The sequence below is a fragment of the Alternaria arborescens genome (genome assembly GCF_004154835.1).
Source record: "Alternaria arborescens strain FERA 675 chromosome Unknown contig_13, whole genome shotgun sequence".
NCBI classification, from domain to species: Eukaryota; Fungi; Ascomycota; class Dothideomycetes; order Pleosporales; family Pleosporaceae; genus Alternaria; species Alternaria arborescens.
Window position 1 is genome coordinate 62211 of NW_021167868.1, and position 23448 is coordinate 85658.

At 52.1% G+C, this 23448-nt stretch overlaps 9 protein-coding genes across 9 annotated transcripts; 5 read left to right on the forward strand and 4 right to left on the reverse strand.

Moving 5' to 3' along the window:
• Positions 1-769: 769 nt before the first annotated feature.
• On the forward strand, positions 770-2812 carry AA0111_g6144 (hypothetical protein; the record flags this gene model as incomplete). The annotated part of the gene is made up of 1 exon (XM_028652335.1): positions 770-2812. One exon carries the CDS (start codon positions 770-772, stop codon positions 2810-2812), a length of 2043 nt encoding a protein of 680 aa, XP_028506024.1.
• Positions 2813-3395: 583 nt separating this feature from the next.
• Positions 3396-4418, forward strand: AA0111_g6145 (hypothetical protein; the record flags this gene model as incomplete). Its single annotated transcript, XM_028652336.1, has 3 exons — positions 3396-3398; positions 3470-4222; positions 4287-4418. The coding sequence occupies 3 exons, from the start codon at positions 3396-3398 to the stop codon at positions 4416-4418; spliced, it is 888 nt and encodes a 295-aa protein (XP_028506023.1).
• A 932-nt stretch (positions 4419-5350) lies between these two features.
• On the forward strand, positions 5351-6349 carry AA0111_g6146 (hypothetical protein; the record flags this gene model as incomplete). The annotated part of the gene is made up of 2 exons (XM_028652337.1): positions 5351-5445; positions 5500-6349. The coding sequence occupies 2 exons, from the start codon at positions 5351-5353 to the stop codon at positions 6347-6349; spliced, it is 945 nt and encodes a 314-aa protein (XP_028506026.1).
• Positions 6350-7004: 655 nt separating this feature from the next.
• AA0111_g6147 (hypothetical protein) lies at positions 7005-9041 on the reverse strand (the record flags this gene model as incomplete). Its single annotated transcript, XM_028652338.1, has 4 exons — positions 7005-8182; positions 8274-8475; positions 8525-8723; positions 8776-9041. 4 exons carry the CDS (start codon positions 9039-9041, stop codon positions 7005-7007), a joined length of 1845 nt encoding a protein of 614 aa, XP_028506025.1.
• A 2766-nt stretch (positions 9042-11807) lies between these two features.
• AA0111_g6148 (hypothetical protein) lies at positions 11808-13736 on the reverse strand (the record flags this gene model as incomplete). The annotated part of the gene is made up of 2 exons (XM_028652339.1): positions 11808-13546; positions 13595-13736. 2 exons carry the CDS (start codon positions 13734-13736, stop codon positions 11808-11810), a joined length of 1881 nt encoding a protein of 626 aa, XP_028506028.1.
• Positions 13737-14283: 547 nt separating this feature from the next.
• On the forward strand, positions 14284-14800 carry AA0111_g6149 (hypothetical protein; the record flags this gene model as incomplete). The annotated part of the gene is made up of 3 exons (XM_028652340.1): positions 14284-14286; positions 14424-14707; positions 14776-14800. The coding sequence occupies 3 exons, from the start codon at positions 14284-14286 to the stop codon at positions 14798-14800; spliced, it is 312 nt and encodes a 103-aa protein (XP_028506027.1).
• A 380-nt stretch (positions 14801-15180) lies between these two features.
• On the reverse strand, positions 15181-17969 carry AA0111_g6150 (hypothetical protein; the record flags this gene model as incomplete). Its single annotated transcript, XM_028652342.1, has 8 exons — positions 15181-16364; positions 16416-16490; positions 16556-17309; positions 17365-17372; positions 17422-17539; positions 17594-17626; positions 17674-17712; positions 17766-17969. 8 exons carry the CDS (start codon positions 17967-17969, stop codon positions 15181-15183), a joined length of 2415 nt encoding a protein of 804 aa, XP_028506175.1.
• Positions 17970-19859: 1890 nt separating this feature from the next.
• On the forward strand, positions 19860-21446 carry AA0111_g6151 (hypothetical protein; the record flags this gene model as incomplete). Its single annotated transcript, XM_028652343.1, has 5 exons — positions 19860-19893; positions 19947-20038; positions 20098-20377; positions 20442-20743; positions 20808-21446. The coding sequence occupies 5 exons, from the start codon at positions 19860-19862 to the stop codon at positions 21444-21446; spliced, it is 1347 nt and encodes a 448-aa protein (XP_028506176.1).
• Positions 21447-21941: 495 nt separating this feature from the next.
• AA0111_g6152 (hypothetical protein) lies at positions 21942-23323 on the reverse strand (the record flags this gene model as incomplete). The annotated part of the gene is made up of 3 exons (XM_028652344.1): positions 21942-22192; positions 22246-23153; positions 23205-23323. The coding sequence occupies 3 exons, from the start codon at positions 23321-23323 to the stop codon at positions 21942-21944; spliced, it is 1278 nt and encodes a 425-aa protein (XP_028506173.1).
• Positions 23324-23448: the final 125 nt, after the last annotated feature.

Below are 23448 nucleotides of genomic sequence, written 5' to 3' on the forward strand. Positions count from 1 at the left end.
CTTCAGGCCACCTGCACACTCACAAGGCTAGGTGCGCCTCGATAAAACGATGTGCACTCAACAGGCAGTTATAGCTAACAATAGTACTACTGGTCCCTTCAATCACTGGCTCTAATGTAAGGCTTAGCCTTTTGCTCGGCAGAATGCAAGACGAAGAGGTCATGAGCTGGATCACGCTTCTGTATCGAGGGCTGCTTCACGATAGGCGCATGGTAAGTAGCAGAACGACTGTTCCGACTTCTATTATTACATCCTGATACCTCTTTTCTTCCTTTCTTCTGCCTCTCCGCGGGACTATCCAGTTGCTTCGCCTGTCTTGTGCCGCTCAAGAGGCCTGCAGCTGCGCTTGTTGTGGCCCCCAAACTTTCAGCCCCCAGAGCCACCAATGCTTCCTGGATCGCCGTGCGGGAACTTGTCGGGAGGGAGCGATAAGAACGCCATGTGCACTCCATGGGAATTGTCTCATCTCCTCTGCCTTCAACCATACCTCCTGCGACTTCCCTAGGCGAAGCCTTGCAAACCTACCCCACGATAGCTCTGGTTCATCCTCAAATACTCAGGAACCACGGCCACTACCATATCAGTGATTCCGATTTCGCTGCCGAATACGCATACAGCCCTACTCGCTGCTTAGTTAGGCTAGATCCATCCAAAACGCTTGTACCGTCCCGTCGGATTGGGTACGAGATCTGGAGCTGCGCAAACCCACCTTCACAGCTGTGGGGTAAAGCTCTGATACCCCATTCTCTCGAAAGCGAGGCAAGAAGCGATGGACCGTAACCGCACAGTCAGTGGTGGGCATTCCGATAATGCGCCATTGATGAGCTCAGCCGAACCGCCAGGTTACGACGGTGGAGATCTTGCGATGCGACACGATGAATCGTACGCACCCGACGATACGTCGTACTCACCACCGATGGTCTTGTCGCCCGAAGTCATAGACTCCAAAGGCGGTGCCTACACCACCCTGAATACACCCCGTACCCCCAGCTCTACGTTCAGTGTAGAAAACGGAGCCTACCACCACAAACATCACAATCGAGTTAAGCGTTTCGATCACCGCGAAGCCCGCAAGACGCTCCTGAAAACTGGAGCGATGAAGCTCCTCGTGACACTGTTCTTCAGTGCAGCGATGTGTGTCACACTCAAATCATGGGAAGGATGGCGCGGCAGTATCGTCCTTTCCAATCTCGATGTTCGAATCTTCAACTCGCTCACCATTGGGCTCTCGCTGTGTCTGGGTTTGAACATCCTGGCCTCGTTGAAGCACTACGCCTCCGTCTTTCGATGGTCCTTCCTCACTAGACGATATGTCAGTCTGGAGGTATTCGATCTCATACTACACCTAAGCTCGCTTGCCAAAGTCACAAAGTTGATGATCCTCAGCTCACCTGGATTTCGTGGCAAGACTTGGCTACGGAAGTTTGGCTGGTTCAAGGATGTCAGAGATGATGGGACCAAGTGGATGTGGCTTGCGTGCCTAGCTTGGCTGTCTCTTAACATTGGCTCTCAGATCTTGGTTGCATTACTGAGTCTGTTCTGGCCAATGGAGAATTCAGAAATTCCCCTCTTTTCCTATGGAACTGTAATCGTTGCCGATATGAACGGGTGGTCTGTGAACGACACCTCACCCATGCTTATTTATGACAAGCCCCGATTCACTGAGAACTCGCTTGAGACGGCTTGGATGTTCGGTACGCAGGCCATGGACTACCCCGAATTTCCTTTCACGACTATCGAGAAGATGGACACTGATCCATCCGGCTTACAAGGCGCACCCATCTACAAAGGTGACGACGCCTGGCATTATCGCTTCTTCAACCGCGATCCAAAGCATCCGTGGATCAACTATGTAGCTAGCTCCCGCACTATGAGTGTCCAGGCAACGTGCGAGAAGCTTGAGCTACAAAACAGCACTCTGCAGGATGATGAACGTGGTACATATCTCATGGGAAGGAAGCCGGGCACGGAAGAATATACCCAGCACGATGTCACCGAAACAGCTTGGGGATCTGTCACTTGGATGGCATCCGTGTATGAGAGCTGTGGTCCGAGGTGTACGAACTTCACTATCGTCCGACTGCCAGACAATATACGCGTAAATGATACGTCCCTATTCCTCTGCAACAATACCGTCGGAGAAGTGATAGATGGCAAGCTCAAGAAAAACGATATCACAATAAACGGTCACAACGCTTCGGATGCAGTGTACGGTAGCGACGACTTCGCTCGTATAGCCGCCGGGTCAATAAGCTGGACGGGCTTTCCCTGGAATAGCTGGGATGACAAACAGACGCGATCCTACAGCCAGGGCTCCAAGTGGTCTCCGGCGCACGAGCTCAAGAAAGAAGAGCTTGAAGACTTGCTAATGCGCTTCACGATCGGTGCTGTAGCCGCGTTCGACGACCACGGCATCCGCTACAACGTCACCGAGCAAACTGTCGTTCCCTCACAGGGTCAACAACTCAACGTGGACTGGTCCTATATCTTCAGTATTTTGGGCGGAATATGCTTCATTCAATTCCTGGCATTGTGTTTGATGGGCATCTTTGCCAATCGTACGATTGTGCGGGATGAGAGTTACTTCAGTATGGCTATGTTGTTGAACCCGGTTGTAAGTCGCATCAAGAGTGAGTCGGCTATGACCATGAGTGGGGATGAGATAAAAGAGACCAGGGTACTTCAGTTCAAGAAGATCAAGTACGACTATCATGAGGGAGGGAAAGGGGAGCCGAATCGCGTCGCTATCTTCTTTGAGGGTGAGGACCGTCGAGAGAGTAGGAAGAGTTGGGCGGCAGGGAGCTATGCGTAATTCCATCGTACTTAGTACATCTCCTCGATTTTATGGATATATTCAGATTAATGTTATTGTTGCACTTGCCTAAAAAAAAAACACATGATTATGATTGGCAAAGGGGCACGCAGTAGGCGGCGCAGCTCGGAAGGTTGGTTTGTGCGGAGCGGCATGCCGCGTGGATCGACGCGGTTGCATGACGCTCACTTCACAACGACTGTGTGCTGGCCAAGTGACTAGACACAACTCCCAAATGGACCGGCCCAGCCTTCCTTGTACACATGGAGATGCGTGGCAAGGCATTCGTAATAGTCTGATATTCTGGTCATGGGAAGAGCGGAAGGTGTACCGCGGCAACCATGCAACCATCCAGAGGTTGTAGACTGCGCCTTCCTGCTATCGATTGATACTTCCCTGAATCCTACAGCCTCGCCTCAACTCGCCTCATACACTCCTACCCGGGAAACACTATGCTCATGCGATCATCATTCACTTACATTCATCCCCCTCTAGTATTGTTGTTGTAGTCCCACGCTCGCTCTGCGCATTATTAGCTCACACATGGTCGGCTCAGCCCACGGTTGAGGGGTAGGATTCCACAATGGTAGGTTGGATGCAGATCGCATGCCTCAGCGCATATTCCTTTGTTTCGCACGCTCTAACACACGTCATTAGGGTTGTTGCGCCTCACGCACGAGCGACGATAGTCCGCCTGCTGTCCACGCGCATTCTTCGTCGCGCAACATCACGGCGCCTTCGACGCGACCAAGCTCAATTCCTTCACCACGCGCCTCCCATGCCTCGCAGGGAAATGTCCACCCACCACGCGCGGATAATCGCCCAAACACCCCGCTGAAGCCCATCCCTTCTGCTCAGCGCTCGCGCCTGCCTAATACGCTCGCTTCCATCACCACCAAGACCAGCAGCCGTGTCAAACCTCTAACGGACTCCACAAACCTGACATGGACGCGATCGCGACTGGAGAAGGAGCGTGGGGACTGGTGGGACACACAAGTCACTGGTTCGGAGCAGATATGGCGCGCTGTACGCCTCGTGGCGCACTATCTACAGGCTGGGGAGCTGCAAGAGGCTCAGACGATGCTGGATGCCAATGATTGCACCTGTCCAACGGGACTACTTTGGCGAGGCGTATACGATCCGACTGGTGTCCAATACAAAATTCCCGAATGGGTGGTTGTTGAACCAGAGGGACTGGCAGAAGAAGATGATATGGACGACAAGGACGTGGCTAGAGATGCCGGCTCCAGTGCTATCCAGGAGACGTTGGACGACCCGGTCGACGACGATTCCAACGGCCTCATACGTGTGCGAATAAGGACGAGCCATGACCAGAAGGATGTTCCGGTCGTAATTCGGATGCGAGACACTGTCGCAATCATCATTGAGAAGTTGAAGCAGCAAGCAAAGGTACGCCTTTTCTCTCCCCGCTACACAGCCTGCGCAAAGCAAGCACATTGCTAACAATACACAGCTGGATTCCACCGTCAAAGTCCGCCTCGCCTACGGTGGGCGCGTCTACCAAGACACCGAGACGTTGGAATCTCATTCTTACTGGGACTTTGCTAATAACTTCGTCATCACCGGGCTTGTATTTATCGTTTGATACCCTTCCTTTTCGTTTTACTTCTGTCAACAACAAGGTATAGCTTAAAGTCTACATCGTCTCCTAATAAGAAAACTTATAAAGATTAATAGTATTGTAGCCTTTTAGGGTTTCTATTTACATCCATATGAATCTAATACGCTTTATTGTAGTAGGAAGAAGTACTCTGCCCTAAAGAGGAGTCTAGTTTCTCTCTTTGATGTAGTGATTGCGAGCTTGTAATTGTAGTCGCCAGGCCAGGTATGAAGTGGTTCCAATCCCACTCGAATAAAACGTAATCTTACCCGTTGATCATCTGGGTTCCACATTTTATCTGTAAAAAATATTGAGATGAGAATGATGGAGCATACACTGCAGATAGCTGGGCCATGGCACATATGGTACCGTGTACCATTGATTCCTTTCCTTGTGGCACAACAGACGCTCACGCCGTCTATAGAGGGCTCGTTTTACCAGTGAGTGATATAATAATGCATACGTTAGACGATTGTGAGTTCGCTCGCACTCGAACATTAGGTCAGTATCTCCGGCCTGTGCTTAAACCCGGGTCAGCAACATCACCACGTCCATTCAACAGAGTGCTGATTGAGCCAATCTAATGGAATGGACTGATCCTACTCTGAGCTATTCGTCAAGTGTTGGATGCCGTCCCATCTAGCTCAAAAGTCACTACATCATCTACTGATACCGTGATGGGTGCCGTGAACCCTGTGACATCATCGGCATTTTCCCCGAGGTAACATAGGCCGCCATGACGACGAATTACTCTTAATGTGAGTACCATAAAAACTCACTAAGAGAACAGCATTATACATTTAAACAATACGAATAACGTCAACATGCTCGCATCATCCGCTTCGCGTTCCTTACGCACAACATCCACAAACAGACTATCGCAAATAACGCGACAACTTCACCCAGAACAAGTCAGAATGGCACACAATGGCACAACCTTTACGCTCAATACGGGCGCAAAGATTCCAGCTGTTGGATTCGGAACATGGCAGGATAAGGAGGCTCAGGAGCCGTAAGCTTCCCTGCCATTGACAAGAAGCCTGGCGTTCACTAACACGTGCATCAGAGCCGTCACCATAGCCCTCAAGTCCGGCTACCGCCACATTGATACAGCACGCATTTACGGCACCGAACCAGCAGTAGCCGCCGCCATTAAAAAATCTGGCATCCCTCGTTCCGAGCTATTCATCACGACTAAGCTATGGAACAACTCGCACCACCCGGATGACGTAGAAGCTGCTCTCGACGCTTCGCTCAAAGACTTGGGAACCGACTACCTCGATCTCTACCTCATGCATTGGCCCTCTCCCTTCGCTCGCAGTTCAGAGATGTTCCCGAAAGATGCCAGCGGTAAGACCAAGCCCGGCGACAGCGACTACGTCGACACATACAAAGCCATGGAGAAGTGCTTCAAGAGCGGGAAAGCCCGCGCAATCGGCGTTTCCAACTTCAGCAAGAGTGAACTCGAGCGGCTGATCAAAGAAACCAGCGTCGTTCCTGCTGTCCATCAGATAGAATGTCATCCCTACCTTCAGCAAAACGCCTTCTCGGACTACCACAAGCAGCAAGGCATCCATGTAACACAGTATTCACCTTTTGGAAACCAGAATGAAATCTACGACTCCGGGAAAAATATGAACAAACTCATGGACGACCCAGTGCTCGTTGAGATAGGAAAGAAGCATGGTAAGACAGGCGCGCAGGTTGCGCTGGCTTGGGGTATTGCCATGGGCCACTCTGTTATCCCAAAGAGTAAGACGGAGTCGAGGATCAAGGCAAATTTGGAGGGTGATTTTGAATTGCCCAGTGAGGATGTTGAGGAGATTGCCAAGATTGACAAAAAGTTGAGGTTCAATGATCCGAGTGCTAACTTTGGATGGAATTTCTACTCGGATCTGGATGGCAAGAAGAAGTAAGGTAGTATAGCGTACCATGTAAAACATGTCATCACTCAACCACCGCTTCTTCATTTGGCTAAGTTGTGAACACAATTGCCACTATAATTGTTCTCAGAAAGCGCATTCCAATCATATACAAGACGGACATAGAACGACATTCTGAATAAGGCTTGTTCACACTGCACAGTATAGATACGTAAATCTCAGGACATCACACTGCACATGAACAATCAGGTTAAGAGCAACGACAGTTTATTAGAGATTATTACGTCGATGTGTGCCCTAGTGGCCGCTTGTGTACTCCTTCTAACAAGGCGGTACGCAGAGGGTATCCGGGGTATTGCGCGATAAAACAAGGTGCGTCCGAGATCCGCCAGTGGTATCAAAACGAGAGAAACAGCTAAAGTGGTATCAGTCTAAACCATCGCGATCCATCCACAAAAGAGAGTGACAAAGAGTTGGTCCAGATGCAAGGAGAAATCGAATATGAGAGGGGATATGTGAAGAAACTTGATCCAAATGAACACGCCTGAATCCATGTATAAGATCCAAAGCAGATTTTTGGGGGTATCAGAGTTGGTCGGGCGGTCAAAGAAGGGATTTACGTTGTCTTTGCTTTTCCGTCATTCCGTCGTGGCTGTCGTTGCAAAGGCTGACATCTTCCCACCACACCTTACGCAGTTGTAGCGACAGTCGGGTTGGCGCTTTTCGAAGCGTCGGCCACGCTGGCCTCAGCGGGAACATCACCAACAACCGGGGTAGCGGTCTCCTCCTTCTTCTCCTCAACGACGGGAGCAGCGGTCTCCTCCTCGGTGACGGGAGCGGGGCTGACAGCCTCCTTCTTGTCCTTGGGCGCCTTGTTACCGGTGGCCTTGGACAGGGAGCGTCCGAGGTTGCCGAAGAACGACTTGCGCTTGTCTTGCTTGGGAGCCTCAGTCTCTGGGGTAGCCTCGACCTTGGTCTCAGCGACAGGGACAGGCTCGACAGCCTGAACGGGCTCAGCGGTGGTGTCCGCAATTTGAGGAGCGGCAGCGTCGACCTTAGGCTCGGGAGCTGGCGACTTGGCACGGTCCTTGGAGCCAAAGAACTTTCCGAACTTGAAGTGGTCCTTCTCCTTGGAAGGAGTGGAGACAGCCTTAACCTCCTCAGGCTTGACCACTGGCTCAGTGGCAGTGGTGGTGGTCTCAGGAACGACGGGTGCGGCGACCTGGGCCTCTTCGAGAGGCTTGGAGGCCTCGGGAATGGTCTCGTTCTCCTTGACGGGAGTGGCGGCGAGACCAGCCTCGTGCTCCTTCTTCTCGGTGGTAGGAGACTTGAGCTTCTCGACGAAAGATCCGAAGATGGAGCCGCGCTTCTGGGGCTTGGGCTTCTCCTGGGTTACGGGAGCAGCAGTCTCGTCGACCTTGACAGCCTCCTCAGTAGGGGCAGCAACAACGGCAGCAGTGGGCTCGGTTGTGGTCTCAGCGGGGTGAGTAACATCGTTGGCGTTGACGGGAGTGGTGGCAGGAATCTCGTCAAGGTGGGGAACGACGGCAGGAACAGCAGCAGGCTCCTCAGTCTTGACCTCAGGCTCGGTCTTGACGGCGTCGGTCTCCTCCTTGGGCTCCTTGTCCTTCTTTCCGAGCAGGCCGCCGAAGAGGCTGGCGCGCTTGCCACGCGAAACCGAGCGAGACTTGCTCTTAGCCGCCTTCTTGCGCTTCTCCTCGTCGGAAGAGGAGCTGGAGGAAGATCCAGCACGAGCAGCGACGGGCTCGCCAGCAGCGGCGGTCTCACCCTCGGCGAGCTTGGGGGTAGCGTCCATGCTCTTCTTGGGGGCGGAGGATGTAGCTCCCGCTAGCGCGGTGGGCTTGCCTGCGGGATGTTAGCCTACTGCAGTAACACGGCCAGATCGTCCACTAGTGCCATCGCGACGCGACGCGACCTGAACAAAGTGTAAACTTACCAATCTTCTCCTTGTTCTCCTTGTAGCCCTCACTCGACTCGATCGTGTCCTTGGAGGCCTTGGCCTCGGTGATGGCCTTCTCAACGGCGACGAACCATCCATCGCGCTCGGCAGCGGTGGTAGCCTCGAAGGTGTGCTTGTGGCCAGAGATCTTGAACGCGAAAGCGACAGCGCCGTCCTTGGCGAGGTCAGTAGCATAGGCCTGATGCATGTTAGTTGTGCCTTCCTGTCTGGGAGAGATTGTGTCCTACCAAGTTGAGAACACCGGCGGGGTGCTCCTTCTGGTCAGCGTGCTTGACGAAGAAAAGAAGACCCTTTCCGGTCTGGCTGGACCACGCGGCAACTGGGTGAGCAACCTCGGGCTTCTCGCCACGGAGGTACTCCCTCAGGTTGTCAGCGGCAACTGGCTCCTCGCCGAACCAGAAGTACTTCTTGGCGAAGCGGAAAGCGCTGCAAGTTTGTCAATAAACCATCGTCGGCGGTGACATGCTCCAAGACTCACTTCTTCAGACCGGGCGCCTTGTAGCCAAGTGCACCGCTGTAGATGGGCTCAACCACCTTCTCCTCCTTGACCTCCTCAACTGGCGCTGCGGCCGTGGCCTCGCCCTCAGTCTTGGGCACCTCCTCCGTCTTTGGCGCCTCCTCTGCTACTGGCGCTGCGACAACAGGCTCGGTAGCGACAACAGGTGCTGGCGCAGGCTCCACGGTGCCAGCAGTGCCAACCTCGGGGACCTCAACCGGCTTGGGGGCGTCGACGGGGGCAGACATGTTGTGTATTGCTGTTTGTTTTGGGAGCGGAAGTGTTTGTGCGGGGGGTAAGTGGGTTCGAAAAGAGGAGTGTTGTCGAGGCAAGCTCAATGTTTGGGGTATTACAAGATGTACGAAAAGGGAAAGTTCTACGCTCGCAAAGTGCAGCGGCAGACAAGCAGGCACGACCTTGTTAAGGATGTGAAGGGCGGTGAGGAGGAAAGAAGGATAGAAAATCTCAGACGATCAAGGAATGGGAGAACTTTAAGGTGAGGGCTGTTGCTAGGTAGGGGTTCGCCAGGCAGGGATGTTAGCAACGAAATTGGCTTTCGCGGCTGCACGTCCACTTAGACGGACCCGCCTGCACCTAGCCCGCCCGAATAGCACCATTCACCAACGTTATGCACTGAGCAGCTCTGAAACAGCGACTGTGCATCCAGCATCAACCCGTCGTTCAGTAACAAGGCCACGGTGAGCAGAAGCTGGATTGTGTCGCTCATCGGCACATGGCGGATTGTCATGGTTGGCGCCCACGCGTCTGATAAGCTCGTGGTCAACAGACCCTTGGAACGTGGTCGCATGATCTGTCTGCCCCTCTTCACCACTTGCTGAAGAGATCGCCAACCCTAGGAAAGAGCCTGAGACTCTGCTATCTTTGATAGCTCACGAGACACGGTTAGGCGGCGACGGGACAGGATTAAACGGCGCCGTCGTGGTAAACATGTAGCTATCTGTTAGGGCATCTCGTCTCCAGCCAGGCCTTTGTCATCGATCAACCGTCAGCATCACTACACTGTACATCCAGCTTTCGCACCATCTGCCATGATGAGTATAACCGTGATCGGCATCCCTATTCTGCAGCCAACCCACAACATGCACATCATCACCCGAGCCTTTCTCGAGCCTCACTCGACACAAAATAAAAAAGGGCGGCTCAACGGCTGCTGTGAACACCTTTGTCACCACTTCTCCAACTCTGTGCTACACCACAGCCGTCTTTGATCGCGCCATCGCGAACTTTGCACAACTCGACCTTTCGCGCCACGCCAAGCACGTCTGAGCATCCAAGGCTAGACACTTCTAGCGGCCTGCACGTAACGAATCGCGCCACGCCACCACCCTCCAAGCGTGATCCCCGTTTACAAAAAGGCGTCAAGACCCTGGCGCCCAAATTGCTAACCTTCATACTGGCGAATGCAGCCGAAGAGACTACGTGCCGCCATCCTTGGTCTTCCTGGCGTTCACGCACGCTTAACTTGCTTTTCTTTGATTCGAAATATTCACGAGGCTGGCATTTCGATGGCGTCAACACAGTACCTAGGTACCCTCTACCACTTTGCACAAACTATCACAGCATTGATCGTCGTTATCGAGATTGCAGACACCGCCTTCCACAACAGCGGGTGAAGTGAAAATTGCTAAAGTTGGACTGACTCTTCAGAATTGTCGCCTTTCATCTCAGATCAGCCGAAAACACCTGGCCAGTGTGCTAGGGCAATGCCGGCTCAATATTCCCACTCACGTGAAAGGGGCATCAACCACGGGCAGCACCATAGACTAGCCTCCCACACCCAAAAGCCGCCTGTTACATATCTCTCGTATCAAGACAGTCGCCCATCTTGCAACTAAACAGCAACTCTCCACACATGTCGACAGCTGTCAAACCTGAGACGCGCAAAAGAAATTCCACTGAGATCTGCATCCTGTCATCAGCGGTTGTTGCCCAACACCACGGTACGCACAGAGCACTCGATAAAACTCCGCAGACGATCTCCCTGGCAATAATTATGACCGTATCCAATCCGCGTCTCACTCACCGCCACAGATACCCGGGCGCAAATTTGGCGACAAGAGGCTGACCACTTCCGTGCGGCGTTGTGCCTGGCGTGAGCGACCTTGTGCACCAAGTCATGTCGCGCTCTGTTTCATGACTTTGAAACGCTAAATGCCATTGAGAAGTTTGCCATGAGCAGAGTCCACACATTAATTAATATCTTACAAGCCACCATCTCTATGGCTTTGACACGTGGATAGCCCAATTGAACAATCAATCGAGACATGGCAAAGGGTCTTGAGGATCGAAAATAATGTGGATCTCTGTCCCTGACTACTCTCGCTTCTCTCTGGAGCGCGGAGCTTGTGGCTACTCGAAGACTCCCGGCCGGGATCCACCGCATGAGTCAACGTCAATAGCGTATAGGACTACTTTTACCACGAGCAAGCCATACAACACTTGTTGAGGTTGTGGTTTTCTTCCACATTTCGCACCACGTGTCAGGTATGGTGTAAGTATCTGCAGCACTACATCAAGACGACTCCATTACCCTAGTCTGGTAATCTTCCCCGCCCTGCTGGGGTGCACTTCGTTGAGTCAAGGAAACATGGGGCCGTCTTTTGTCTGCACGATCGATGCAACACGCCTACCAGTCGAGATAAGTCAACCATGCACCGTGTAAAATCGATGACAAAGCCAATACCAACACCACAGGCGGTCTGCAAAGTAACAGCAGTCAAAATAAGCTCATAAGCTCAGAGCAATGGCGCTCGACTGCCGCTGCAGGGCGGGGAAGGAGCGCGATGCGCGTTGGTGGAGACGGCACCCACGATATCTGCCTTCCCCATTTGGCTGGATGCACTTTACGTGTCTATCCTCACGACGTCATCGCTTTAGCCTTGCGGGACAATTCTTACACCTCACCGCACTTGGACAGTCTAGCCAAGATACACCATATCCAATTGCATAGGGTATCAATTACTACATTTACGGTGCATATCCTACCTTTTACTTTACTCCTTTGGAAAGCTTAGTGAATCTGTTTCTGCTTGCATACTTCTCTGCACATCATCGGCAGCTGCTTTCCACTCTCTTCTTCTGCTGTCCCTTCCGTCAAAACGTACCATGCGCTTGTGTCTTGTGTGGGTATCGCTGTGGACTTTCTCATGATACTGCTTCCTCTTTTGCCTCAGTCCCTTTGCTTCCCGTGCCTTTTCCACACCTTCAAGAACCATCCTCCCCCTCATCTCGTGAGCAACGATGTCCTTTCTGGAGCTACCCGGAACAATGATATCAGCCGCTGACCGTGACCCAAAGTTGATCTTTTTGTAGCGCACGCTCCACGAGCAGAAATCTGGTGCTCCCATGCAGTTGACACTCACGTCGAGCGTTGGAAACCCTACTAGAGTTTCCTTACCTGTTCGAACGTCTTTTCGGAAAACGGCAGGCAGGGTAAAACGTAGGTCGGCTGGTTTCAGTAGATCAAAGGCGGCCATAATGTAGCGGTAGGGACGAACGTCGTCAGGCTCCAGCATCTGACTTTTGTTTTGCTGGGAAGTTGGTAAGTGGCGCATGTCGTCTTTCGAGAAGATGCGCATGATCAGTGTGTCGTATGTAAGACGGTTATTCAGTTGAATCCAGTAACGGCCATCGACCAGTCTTCTTTTCTCTTCTCTTGGCGGCATCCGCGGGGGATAGACGATCTGATTCTGAGTATCTGATATCTCGTGTGCATCGAGGGGTTGCCGCGTGAGCAGCCATTCTCGTGGATGAGGTAAAGATGAATCGATGCCTGCTTCTTGGTGCTCATGCTTGTCAAATGGCGAAGTTTGGTCCCAAAAACGCCACCACAGATTGTAGACGCAGTAGTTCTTCTTTCGCACCCCATTCCAGTGCCCAATCTGCTCGTCTTCCTCCAAGTCCTCAAGTTCGGGATAGATGCGATGAACGGTTGCAGCGAGTGGCCCCAGAGGCGTCTTGGAGCTGGGCGTGACCAATTCTGCCACACGTTCTAGTAGGCAATATGCTGTGTTCTTCGCGTAGGTCTTGTCGGTCTTGTCGGCTTCGGCATAGCCTCGCTGGGGCAGTAGGTCGGAAAAAGGAGGGAATCGGACCACAAGGCAGCCTGTCTGTATGTCGAGCTTTATCAGGCACTTGTCGAAGAGTTCGTTGGCGAGGGCTTTGTGTCGCTTAATGCGCTCTTGCATATGTTGCGAAACATCAACCAGCGACTTGACGCTCAGAGCCTCTGGGAGTTTGTAGTTCTTGTAGATATGCCGTATAGCGTTGCGGGATGTAAGCGTTCTTATCTGGTTCGTTTTGTCCTCTGCCCAAGCCACACCCATCTCTTCACACGTTGCGATAAGTCTTGTCTTCTCAAATGTCAACAGTGGCCGGAAAATATGTATGCCTCCACGCTCGACGGGGAACGGTATGTCTAGCTTGCGATTTGGCTTCTGGTATTCGCCACTGTGGTACACACCATACATGCCCTCGCACTCTGGTATCCACTCTTGATGCTGCATTGCTTGGAGCCCCGACCGCAGTCTGTTATTCGCCAACCTCATCATGACCGTCTCCGCTTGGTCGTCTGCATGATGCGCCACCATGAGACGTGCGATCTTCATGCTTCTACATGCTCGGCCTAGTGCTTGGTAGCGAAGTGCGCGCGCTTCGGTTTCGAATCGCCTCACGTCCTTGAGGTTGAAGCCGTCGGGCCATGTGAGCGGAAGAATGGTGGAGTCCATGTCAACTAGACAGCGTTAGTGTTACATGTGAAAGACCATGTGCTGTATCTCACACTTCAAGCGTAACTGCGATGCAACCCATTCGGCTTCCTCGGTGCTCTCGGGTCTCACTCGGTGATCCACGATGAATCCATGAGCACTGGGTAGCTCAGAGTTCTTTCTTCGGGACTGTGTATACAGCGCGGCAAGTGCCATTGAGTCGACACCCCCACTAATAGCAATACCTATTCCACCTGCGTTCCGTCAGTCAACTATGCTTGCAGGAGACGTAGGTAGCACTTGCCCGAACAATGCTTTTTGGCTACATGATGGCTCTGTTCCTCCTTCAAGACACCGTCTCGCATAGCCAGCATGAACTCATCGTTGCCAATTGGCAAGCTTGTTGTTGAATTTGTTCGTCGGAATATCCTAGCTACATGGCTTCGTCTCGCAGTATGGTAACAATGCCCGCATCTGAGGGCATTGCTTCTCCACATATGAAGCACTCAAGGCTGATGCACTGGCGATGAAAAGAGAGTGAGAGCCGAAGCAAAAAGTTACTGGTTCTGGTAATGCGCGAGATGCGAAGCGTTCCGCAGCTTGTTCCGAGGTAAGTGCACGGACATGGAATTTTCTGGAAGGGCAAAGCACAACATCTTCATCTTCGTGTTTAGCTCTCATCGACATCTTTCTACTCTACAAGCCAGCGCAACTCTAATCTCTCTCGCTTCTTCGTGATATCCGGCTACTGTAATCCGTCAAGATGGTATGTTCTAGCTGTGCTCCAATGCGTCTCTCATGCAGTCTATACGAGCATCGAGCATGACGACCACTTTCACCCCACTACACGCTTTGCACATGCACATGCACGCGCAACTCCAAGCTGACCAACCTTCCTCATAGTCCGCAATCAAGTCCATCCGCAGCATCGCGCCTCTCCTCGACCGCATCCTCGTCCAGCGCATCAAGCCTGAAGCCAAGACCGCAACCGGCATCTTCCTCCCCGAGACTGCCGTCAAGGAGCTCAACGAGGCCAAGGTCCTCGCCGTCGGCCCCGGCATGCTCGACAAAGATGGAAAGCGCGTCACCCCCAGCGTACAACCTGGCGACAAGGTCTTGATCCCGCAATTCGGCGGAAGCCCCATCAAGGTCGGCGAAGAGGAGTTGAGCCTTTTCCGGGACCACGAGTACGTTTACATCATACATGCGGATGCGACTGCATATTATGGGATAGCGACTAACGTTTGATGTCTAGGCTCCTGGCTAAGATCAACGAGTAAATTGGGTTACAGTCATAATCTGCCATAAAAGTGACGGAACGACTGCATCCTTTATCTTGTATCAATACTACCCAAAGATTCACGAAACGCGAGACGCTAGCATAACGGCCGGCGTTCATTTGGCATATCATCTGGCTTGGGGAAATCTGTTTTGGAAAGCGATTCTTCGATGCATGTATTTACAAGACGTCGGAATTCAAAGATATGAGGTTGCTGAAGGAATGTGGGGAAGAAACATTGGAACAAGAATCTCTACTCTATTGCCTTTGCCATAATGACAAGATCGAAAGGTCGTGTTTGCATTATTCATGAATCTATGGAACCTCCGAGGACTTTAAGCACGCTGGCCCTAGTCGACACTCGAATATCTGCACTGGCGATTACCATCCAGAGTTCCCGCCGCTGCCCCACTGCCTTGCACTACCCTCTGACGGACCTTGGTTATATGCACCGCCCTGTCCATACGCCCCATAAGATCCCGGAGGTGGCTGTTGAGCTGGTGGTTGAGCAAAGCCTCCTGGCCCGGTGTTGTAATTCTCGTACCCCTGCTGGTAATTTGTAGGAACAGTATAGCTAGGCTCCACACCTTGGCCTCCCGAGTACTGGCCCTGACCCCATCCGTATCCGCCAGAAGGTACCGCGTTGCTGTACTCGGCGGGCGGTTGGTAGGCTTCACCCGAGTAGGATGACTGGTAGGGTTGGAAACCAGCCCACTGGTTAGGTTGCGGTGACGGTGACGGCTGGTATGGTGCTGGTGCTGATGAAGAGGAAGCAGAGAAGTTGTCGTCCATGTCGCGAGTTTTTCCAGAGCTGCCGCCAAGGCTGCCGAGCATACCACCAAGAGGACCAGGAAGTTTGCTGGTCAAGGAACCAAGAAGGTCGTTAGATCCGCTGGACTGTTGTTGGCCAGGATAGCCACCGCCGTGATTGCCTCCACTGCCATGGCTGTGACCTCCAAAGCTCGACATATTCACTGCCCCATGGCTGTGGCCTGTAGAGTGATCGTTCCCGCCACTGTGATTGTGCCCGGCCTTGACGGATTCCGAAGACAGAACCTGGTTTAAATCTTTGCCGTGGTAGTTGCGGGCCCACTTCTCAACGACCTTGAACATTTCGTTGTGTACTTCGCAGTGCGGGTCTCGAAGTGCTGGGTGATGGAAAACGCGCATGCAGTCGTTCAGAACTTCGTCGACAGGAACATCTGGGTGGTCCCAAGCGTAGATCACGCGAGGTGCGACGTACTGCAAGATCGCTACAGCGACTTGACCGGCTGGCGGGTTCAAGACGTTCGAGAAGTGGTCTTTGGATAACATGCTGTGGGTTGGGTTGGTAGACGAAGGGTCGTTCCAGACCTCAAACTGATGTTTGGCTGCTGAGTCGATGACAGCAGAGGAACCGCTCTTCAGCTGTGATGATGCTGTCTTGATGATTGGTAAAATGAAAGGTGCCAGCAAAGAGAGCACGAATAGAGTGACGCGCTCGGTGATGGTCTCGATCAGTTTCTCTAATCCAGGGATCTTGGAGATGATGGCTGAGATGCTGCGGACAACGTTGTCGCGGAACACTTTGACGGGTTAGCTCGCGTCTCTGGGTTTACGTTTCAAAGTTTTCTTACCCAGGATAGGATAAATCTTGGGGATGATGGTGGCTGGATCCGTGTTCGTTCCTGGAATGTCCGGTCCTGGGGGTCCTAAAATGTGCGCATATCAAGTTAGTTCATGTCTCATATGCAGTTCGTGCAGGAACAGTTCTTACCGCCCATAGATCCAGGTGGTGCATCGAAGGTGTTAGGCCCAGCTCTGGAAGAGCTGTAGTCGCCGTAACCTCCGCGTGCGTTTTCTGCAGCCTGTGCATCTGAAGAGGCCTGCAGATCCTGTGCTTGTCTGATGAGATCCCCAGTACCAGGCACTTTGCTAAGAACGTCGATCAACCCCCCACAAGCATTCGACTGGCCTCCAGGTCCGCTTCTCTGTCCACCAGGTCCACCAGACACTGCATCTACGAGAGCAGTGTTCACTTCATCGATCTCAGTCTGAGTGATGTGGTCATTGGCTTCTCCAAGCACGGAATGGAAGAAATCAACACCTCCAAATGTGCCAGTTACGAGCGGATATGTATGCTTTCCGTGGAGGTTAATGCCAGCTTGTACGCCCACATGAGGGAAAACGTTGTGATAACCAAGCTCGCGTAGCACAAGTTCGGTATAGTTAGTATGCGCTCCAAAATCTTCGAGGCAGTGCAGTCCTTGACCCAGACAGCGAAGCGCTTCCGATAGATCCTCGTCTCGTCCGCGTTGACCTGATGATCCGTGGGTATAAAGGCGGCCGAAGTGGATGGCGCGCGCAAATGAGTACTTTACATATCCGCTTGATGTAGCCCAGTTGCCATGTTCATTGGCGATATAGTTTTTCATACCGGTGTTTGGATCCACCGCGAGCTCAGCTTCTGATACTGGTCCTCGAAGACGAGGGTCGTATTTTCTTGCGTCTTCATTATCGGCATAGTCTTTCTTTGAGGATGTTAGTATCAAAACACACATGTATGTGCAAACTGAGGTTGCCTACAGGATTGTCTGGACTACCATTAGTACGAGCAAGTAGGAGAGGTTCAAGTTCGCTTACCGATATGCTCTTCGGGCCTATAAACACCTAGTCTCTCGGCTGTAACCTCGAATTCTCCAGTTGCATAGCCAAAAGACATGAAAGACAAGACCCAGACCAGGACACGAATGGTTTCGCCCTACTAATCGTAAGCTTGTTGACCGATTAAAAAAAATCTTGCCGTAACACGTACTTGAACTTTGGCCAACGTGCCCACATCAACAGCCTGAATCAGTCAGCACAGTCTTGCGTCGCGCAGTCTATTGGAATCACCTGTGAGTAATCGCGTAGCCAGTTGCCAAAGTACACACGCTACACAGAAGGTCAGTCGTGATAGTCACTGTAACGTTGCCATTTGGATATACCTTGATCATGTTGCTCTTCCACTTGTGTCCTTTCAAGCACGCGACCGTCGCGAGCATGTCTTCAATGTCGCCATGTCGCCAGTTTTTGCCTTCAATCTTTGAGATGCTCGCGATGTTGCCCGCGCCGAAGGCATCAGCGCCGGCGGGTAGTAGCACGAGGATCGCAATAGCGATGAGTAGGACGTGCTGTGAAGAAATCCCCATGGTTGCGATATTACAAGAGTGGAACTAGGAGTAAGATGGTATCGTAGAGAAGCGCAGTAAGAGCCTGCGAGTGACTATTTCCCTGCTGTTCAGTCAGCTGTCTACGATTACGGATAAGCGGCTGTGCAAAATGACGCAGCCACACCTGCCCCACTTCGTGTGTGATGATTTGGAGGGGCTGGCGCAATGACGCAAGCTCTTCTTTTCAGCTTACCACAACAGAATTACCATAGTGTTACATTCATAAATGGATAACTTGAAAGTTTGTGAAGTCGTGAGTTTTGTAAGTTTTGTTACTCCATGCTATTGTGGACCGCGAGAAGGCTTACCGACTTGGCTCCTCTTTATTCTTCTCTCTGTATAGGGCGCCAGGTCATTCGCTTATGTGCTATCAAGAGCTTGTCGCAGCCACTGTCAACCGATAGATGACGGAGCAGCGCTATAAACAAGAGCGTCTTGCTACATATGCCTGAAGGTCGCACAAAGGCCCAATCGCCCGACAGTATTGGATCCCCGAGCTGCGAAGATCCATTTCCCTCTATAAGATCAATTTGGTTCGGCAACTGCGATGAAGAGAAAAGAATTTAGATGAAGAGACCACGACTATAGTAACCACGATGAAGCACCTTTGAAGACTCGCCAGGGGCAGATCTTTCCAAGGAGGAAGGGCAGCGTGTTTGTCACTCAACTCAATTAAGAGCTATGGCAATGGAGATGAGCCTGACGTCTCCACTAGGAGCTGACAGGTAGCGAAGAGGAAACCTCATCTGCTCCGTGAGGAGTAAAGGAGGGGAAAGGGTGCAGTCTTTCCTGCAGTCAGTTTGCAATACTGAGCGAATGGCCTAACTGATCACGACCTCAGGGGGTTAAGATGTTGGTCGTGGTACAGAGCCGAAAGGGCTGAAGATGAAGATTTACTGTATGCAATTTTTGCTAGAGCGCATGGGCAGCAAACAACGGTACATTATCAGCGATGAGAAGAGAGAGCATTCACCAGTTCCCTAGAATGGTCTTACCCTCCCTTGCACGTGCCTCGCGATCCGAATCAACGCTGTCAACGCAATCTTGAGCGCGTTTCAAGCCGACGACTGACAGGCTATCCCAGCACGACTGCGATAATCTAGGAGAGGACGTATGACATCTGCCCAACTACGGTCACTATTGTGCTATCACTGCCCAAGCAGGGTCTGCAAGCTTAGGCACCAATCGCGCTAGCATTATAGAACCCCTGTTTCGACAACTCCACACATGTGCTCATATGCGAGCAGACAAGGCGAAAATGGTGCCAACATAACCCGGAAATGTTTCTGGGATTATAGCGGGTGCACATCGTGGAGCTAACAATGGAATGGCGGGTGTGAGGGTGCAGAATTGAATAAGCACCATGAAGCGGACAGCGTTAGAGAGATTAGGTAGTGCGAGGAGTACAGTAGTCGAGAAGTCAACTACGGAAATAAGATTGGAAAGGTAAGATCTTGAAAAGGGCTAGGCAAGAGAGGATACGTAAAATACGAGAGAGAGGGTGTAGGAAATTTTAAACCGTTAGATTTTGAATGGTAGGAATGGCCAGACCTTACGAACCCGAAGGTATCGGAAATAGTAAACAATCGCTGAGGTTGGACTTTGGAAGCAAAGAGGATATAGAAGTAATGGAAGCGGCGAGAAGGAAGTATCGACACGCGTAGCTGTTGCTGACGTAAGGCGGAACGGCGAGGATTGAGTGCCAAGCAGTGACGACGCCCAAGAGGATCGATCATCTTACTTGGACACTCCACTCCACCCTTTGCATGCCCACGCACACGACCAGGCAGCAAAGCTGCATATAGTCTTCCAACACTTCACCAGCAAAGCTTGAAAATCTACCATCGACGCGCGAGATAAACGATCAAAATGCCCCCACCACCGCCTCCTCCGCCGCCTCCACGTAAGTTGTCCCTGTTGGAACTGCTAAGACACGTATTGACTTTGTGTATTTAGCCCCAGGTATGGGAAGGGGAGCTGGTAGAGGTATGCCGCCGCCGCCTGGCAAGGCACCTGGTGCCAAAGCACCTGCTTCAGGTGCAGGACGAGTACGTCGTATCCTCGCGAGAGATTGGCACGGCGCGCAGTCATGACTAACATATCACAGGGCGCACTCCTCGGCGACATTACAAAGGGCGCACGATTGAAGAAAGTTACAGTGGTTAACGATCGATCCGCGCCTATCGTTGGCAAAGTGAGCGACGGGCCCGCTCCAGTCGCCATGGGCGCACCTGCAATTCCGACAATGGGCAAGGCACCGGCAGTCCCAGGTCTTGCGCCGCCAGGGAACCGAGCAAGAAGCAACAGTGATACTGGAGACGCGCCTGCTGCGCCCCCGCAGCTGGGGGGACTGTTCGCAGGAGGAATGCCGAAGCTAAGAAAGTCAGGTAACAACTCCCATTTACCAACTGCATGTGAGACATGCGCTGACTTTGTATTCGCATCTTTTAGGCGGTGTCAAGACCGGCGCAGAAGCTCCGTCCTATGCTTCAGATCCTGAGTCGAATAGAGGCTCGGGAGCACCCAAACCACCTTCATCATTACCTCCCGCACCACCAGCTATGAACACCAGACCGCAACTCAACGCTCTTCGGGGCCAAGACTCAAGACCCAACTCGGTAGCCTCAAGTATAAGCGGCAAGCCCAAACCTCCGTTACCTCTAGGGAAAAAACCACCTATCCCCCCTCCCTCATCTCGCAAACCGTCCAATCTTGCCGCTCGAGCATCTCCGGCTCCCCCTTCGCTTCCTCCGGTAAGAAATGCTCCTGTACAAACTGCGCATGAAACACATGCTGACTTCGTGTACCGGCTTTTAGGCACCACCACCATTGCCACCAACTTCAACATCCCCTAGACCAACTGCTGTTCCTCCACCACCGCCATTACCGCCTTCGAGATCAACCCCTCCACCTCCTCCTCCGCCGTCCGTGCCTCCCCCAGCGAGCGCACAGGACGATGACGACGAATACGACCCGTACAAATACGATAGTCGCGCGCCATCCGCCCCGCCCGCCCCGCCACCACCACCGCCGCCTCCATCGAACGGACACACGCCCTCTCTAGCTGAAACCGCCGCGCGCAATGCGTACAGTCGCACATCGCCTGCTGCGCCACCGCCTCCTCCACCTCAAGCAGCGCCGCCCAGTGCACCCGCGCCTTCTCCCCCACCCAGTGCCCCAATGAGTCGGCCTGCGTCTCAAACACCCCTGCGATCGATGATGGATCCGAGCTCGTACACCTTGACAAACGGCGGATCAAGCATAAAGAGTCCGACGAGCTCTCATTCCGGCGGAAGTGGAAGGGAGAAGGGTAGGGTCAGGCCAATTCACGATTTGAGGTGGAGATTCCAAGACGAATCACAGTTTCCGCGACCAAGAGAATTCACTGGCGGACAAAAAAGATACCGCGCTGGACGAGGCAGCAGTGTGCCATTGGATTTGAGCGCGTTCGAATGAGCGAATTCCGTAAAAAGGTTCTTCTGGGCGATTTGTTGCATTGCTGCTGGCCAGAGCGGTTTAGGAATAGATATTGAAGTTTAGCCTTGGCGTTAATGGGGTTTAGTGCCTTTATGGTATGTTGTAGATGTTTAGGGAGGATCGCTGAAATCAAGGTGTATGTGTAACTCGCAAAGAAACACCCTGAGGGTATTTCGCATGCGATAACAAGTACATGAGTGCGTTGGACAAATCAACAATTTACTATGAGGGTACAATCTGTTGAGTTGCTGGAGTGAGTGTCATAGTAGCTACGCAGTTTTGCGGTCTGAACAATATACTGTGCGAACGGTCAAACCTTGTCTGTATAAACTACAAGACTTACCATTCTTCCAATGTTTGCTCTGCAGTACTCCATGGCCACATTCATTAACTACCGTGTGGCAGTTTTTGGTGCTTAGCATATGTGAAAAGTATTAAGATTAAACTGCTAACATTATTCTGGCCCGCTCTCAGCTACACTGTGTTCCCTCCATTCCTCACGACATATCGATCCATTGTTTCTTTCTTTTCTTTTGCTTGTTCATCCTCTTCCTCTCGTTGCTGAGGCACCCCTAACGCCTGCTTGGTATAGATTCGGTACAAAGTGCCACCCCAGTTGACAAAATAGATTATGAACATGAATATGAGGAGGGCGGTAGTGAAGCCACGGAAAGCGGTCGAATTGAGGGAGATCGAAAGGTTAAGGAGGCCGGTGGTATAAACACCTAAGAAGTCTTGGTCAGTTCAGTGTACAATTGGTGTCGAGAGAAGGACTCACCCATTGGGAAGATAAGGCTCCACCACGCCAAGCTGAATGGCAGCTGCCTCTTGACAAGAGCCTCAACCACGATATACCATGACATGGTAATCCACATGAACCCGAAGCCCAATGCTAACAACGCGATTAATATCGCTGCTGCACTCACACTGCTCGCTGCACTGGATTGCAACCATGTCCCTTGGTTGTAACTTCCAAACATCCCTCTCGTACTCGCAGCCGAACTCAGCGTCTGGATTGCCGTGGCGAATTGACCAACAGGTCCCACTGTGATGACAAGACTGGGAATCTTCATCGGTGGAGGCAGACCCACAGCGATGAGTTTATGCGCAATGAACGCATAGTAGAGGAGCGCAAGGAAGAAGGCATAGCCAATGCACATATATCCCGTGACGATGATAGGAACGGCCATGCTAGCACTCAGTCCAACCGAGTAATTCGCAATCAAACCGCCCGTCGTACCAAGCGTCATGACAGAGATGAGCGGAAGCAGAATCGTGGGACTGAGCTGACGGTCAACAGTAATATCCCGCTTCGCAAGCACAATGACTTGAAAACTACACAGTGTCACTGTCCACACGAGACCAATCCACCACAACACGTAGGCAAAGACGGTCCAGTTATACCCCCAAGCCGTGGAACATGTGAGTGTTACCTGCGCTACCAGTGTCAAGTACGCAATGGCTGGTGCGCCAAGGTACGAAAGCTCTTCTTCGTGGGAGAGTGTCTGCGTTTTGACGTGGCGTGTGAATTTCGCGAGGCGTAGCAGCGAGATAAGGGTAAACGCCGTGAACAAGACGAGGTTGAAGACGAACATGATCGTTGCGAGGATGCCTAGGCCGCGGAATTGCCAGGGAAGAAGATTCATTATTATTGATAGGACGCCCGTGTCCATGGATACCGTGAACCTGCTTCATGATTAGTGGCGGCCATGGTTTCCCTTGCTACGATGGAAATACCATTGTGGGCTGAAGTTTTTGATCGCAATTGACCATCCTGGCTCACGTTTCGGTGTGACGCCATCTCGTTCTTGACGTTGGTGTTGTTGTCCCGAGCTGCTCCTTCCATTGGTTGACATGGCGCGCGGCAGGTGTGAAGGATGCGGTTACCCCAGATTCGCGTGGAGCGTAACGACAACTAAGCTTTCTGAAGCCAACATCATGAAGTAAAACCTCTATGTATTATACTAAACCAAACTATTCG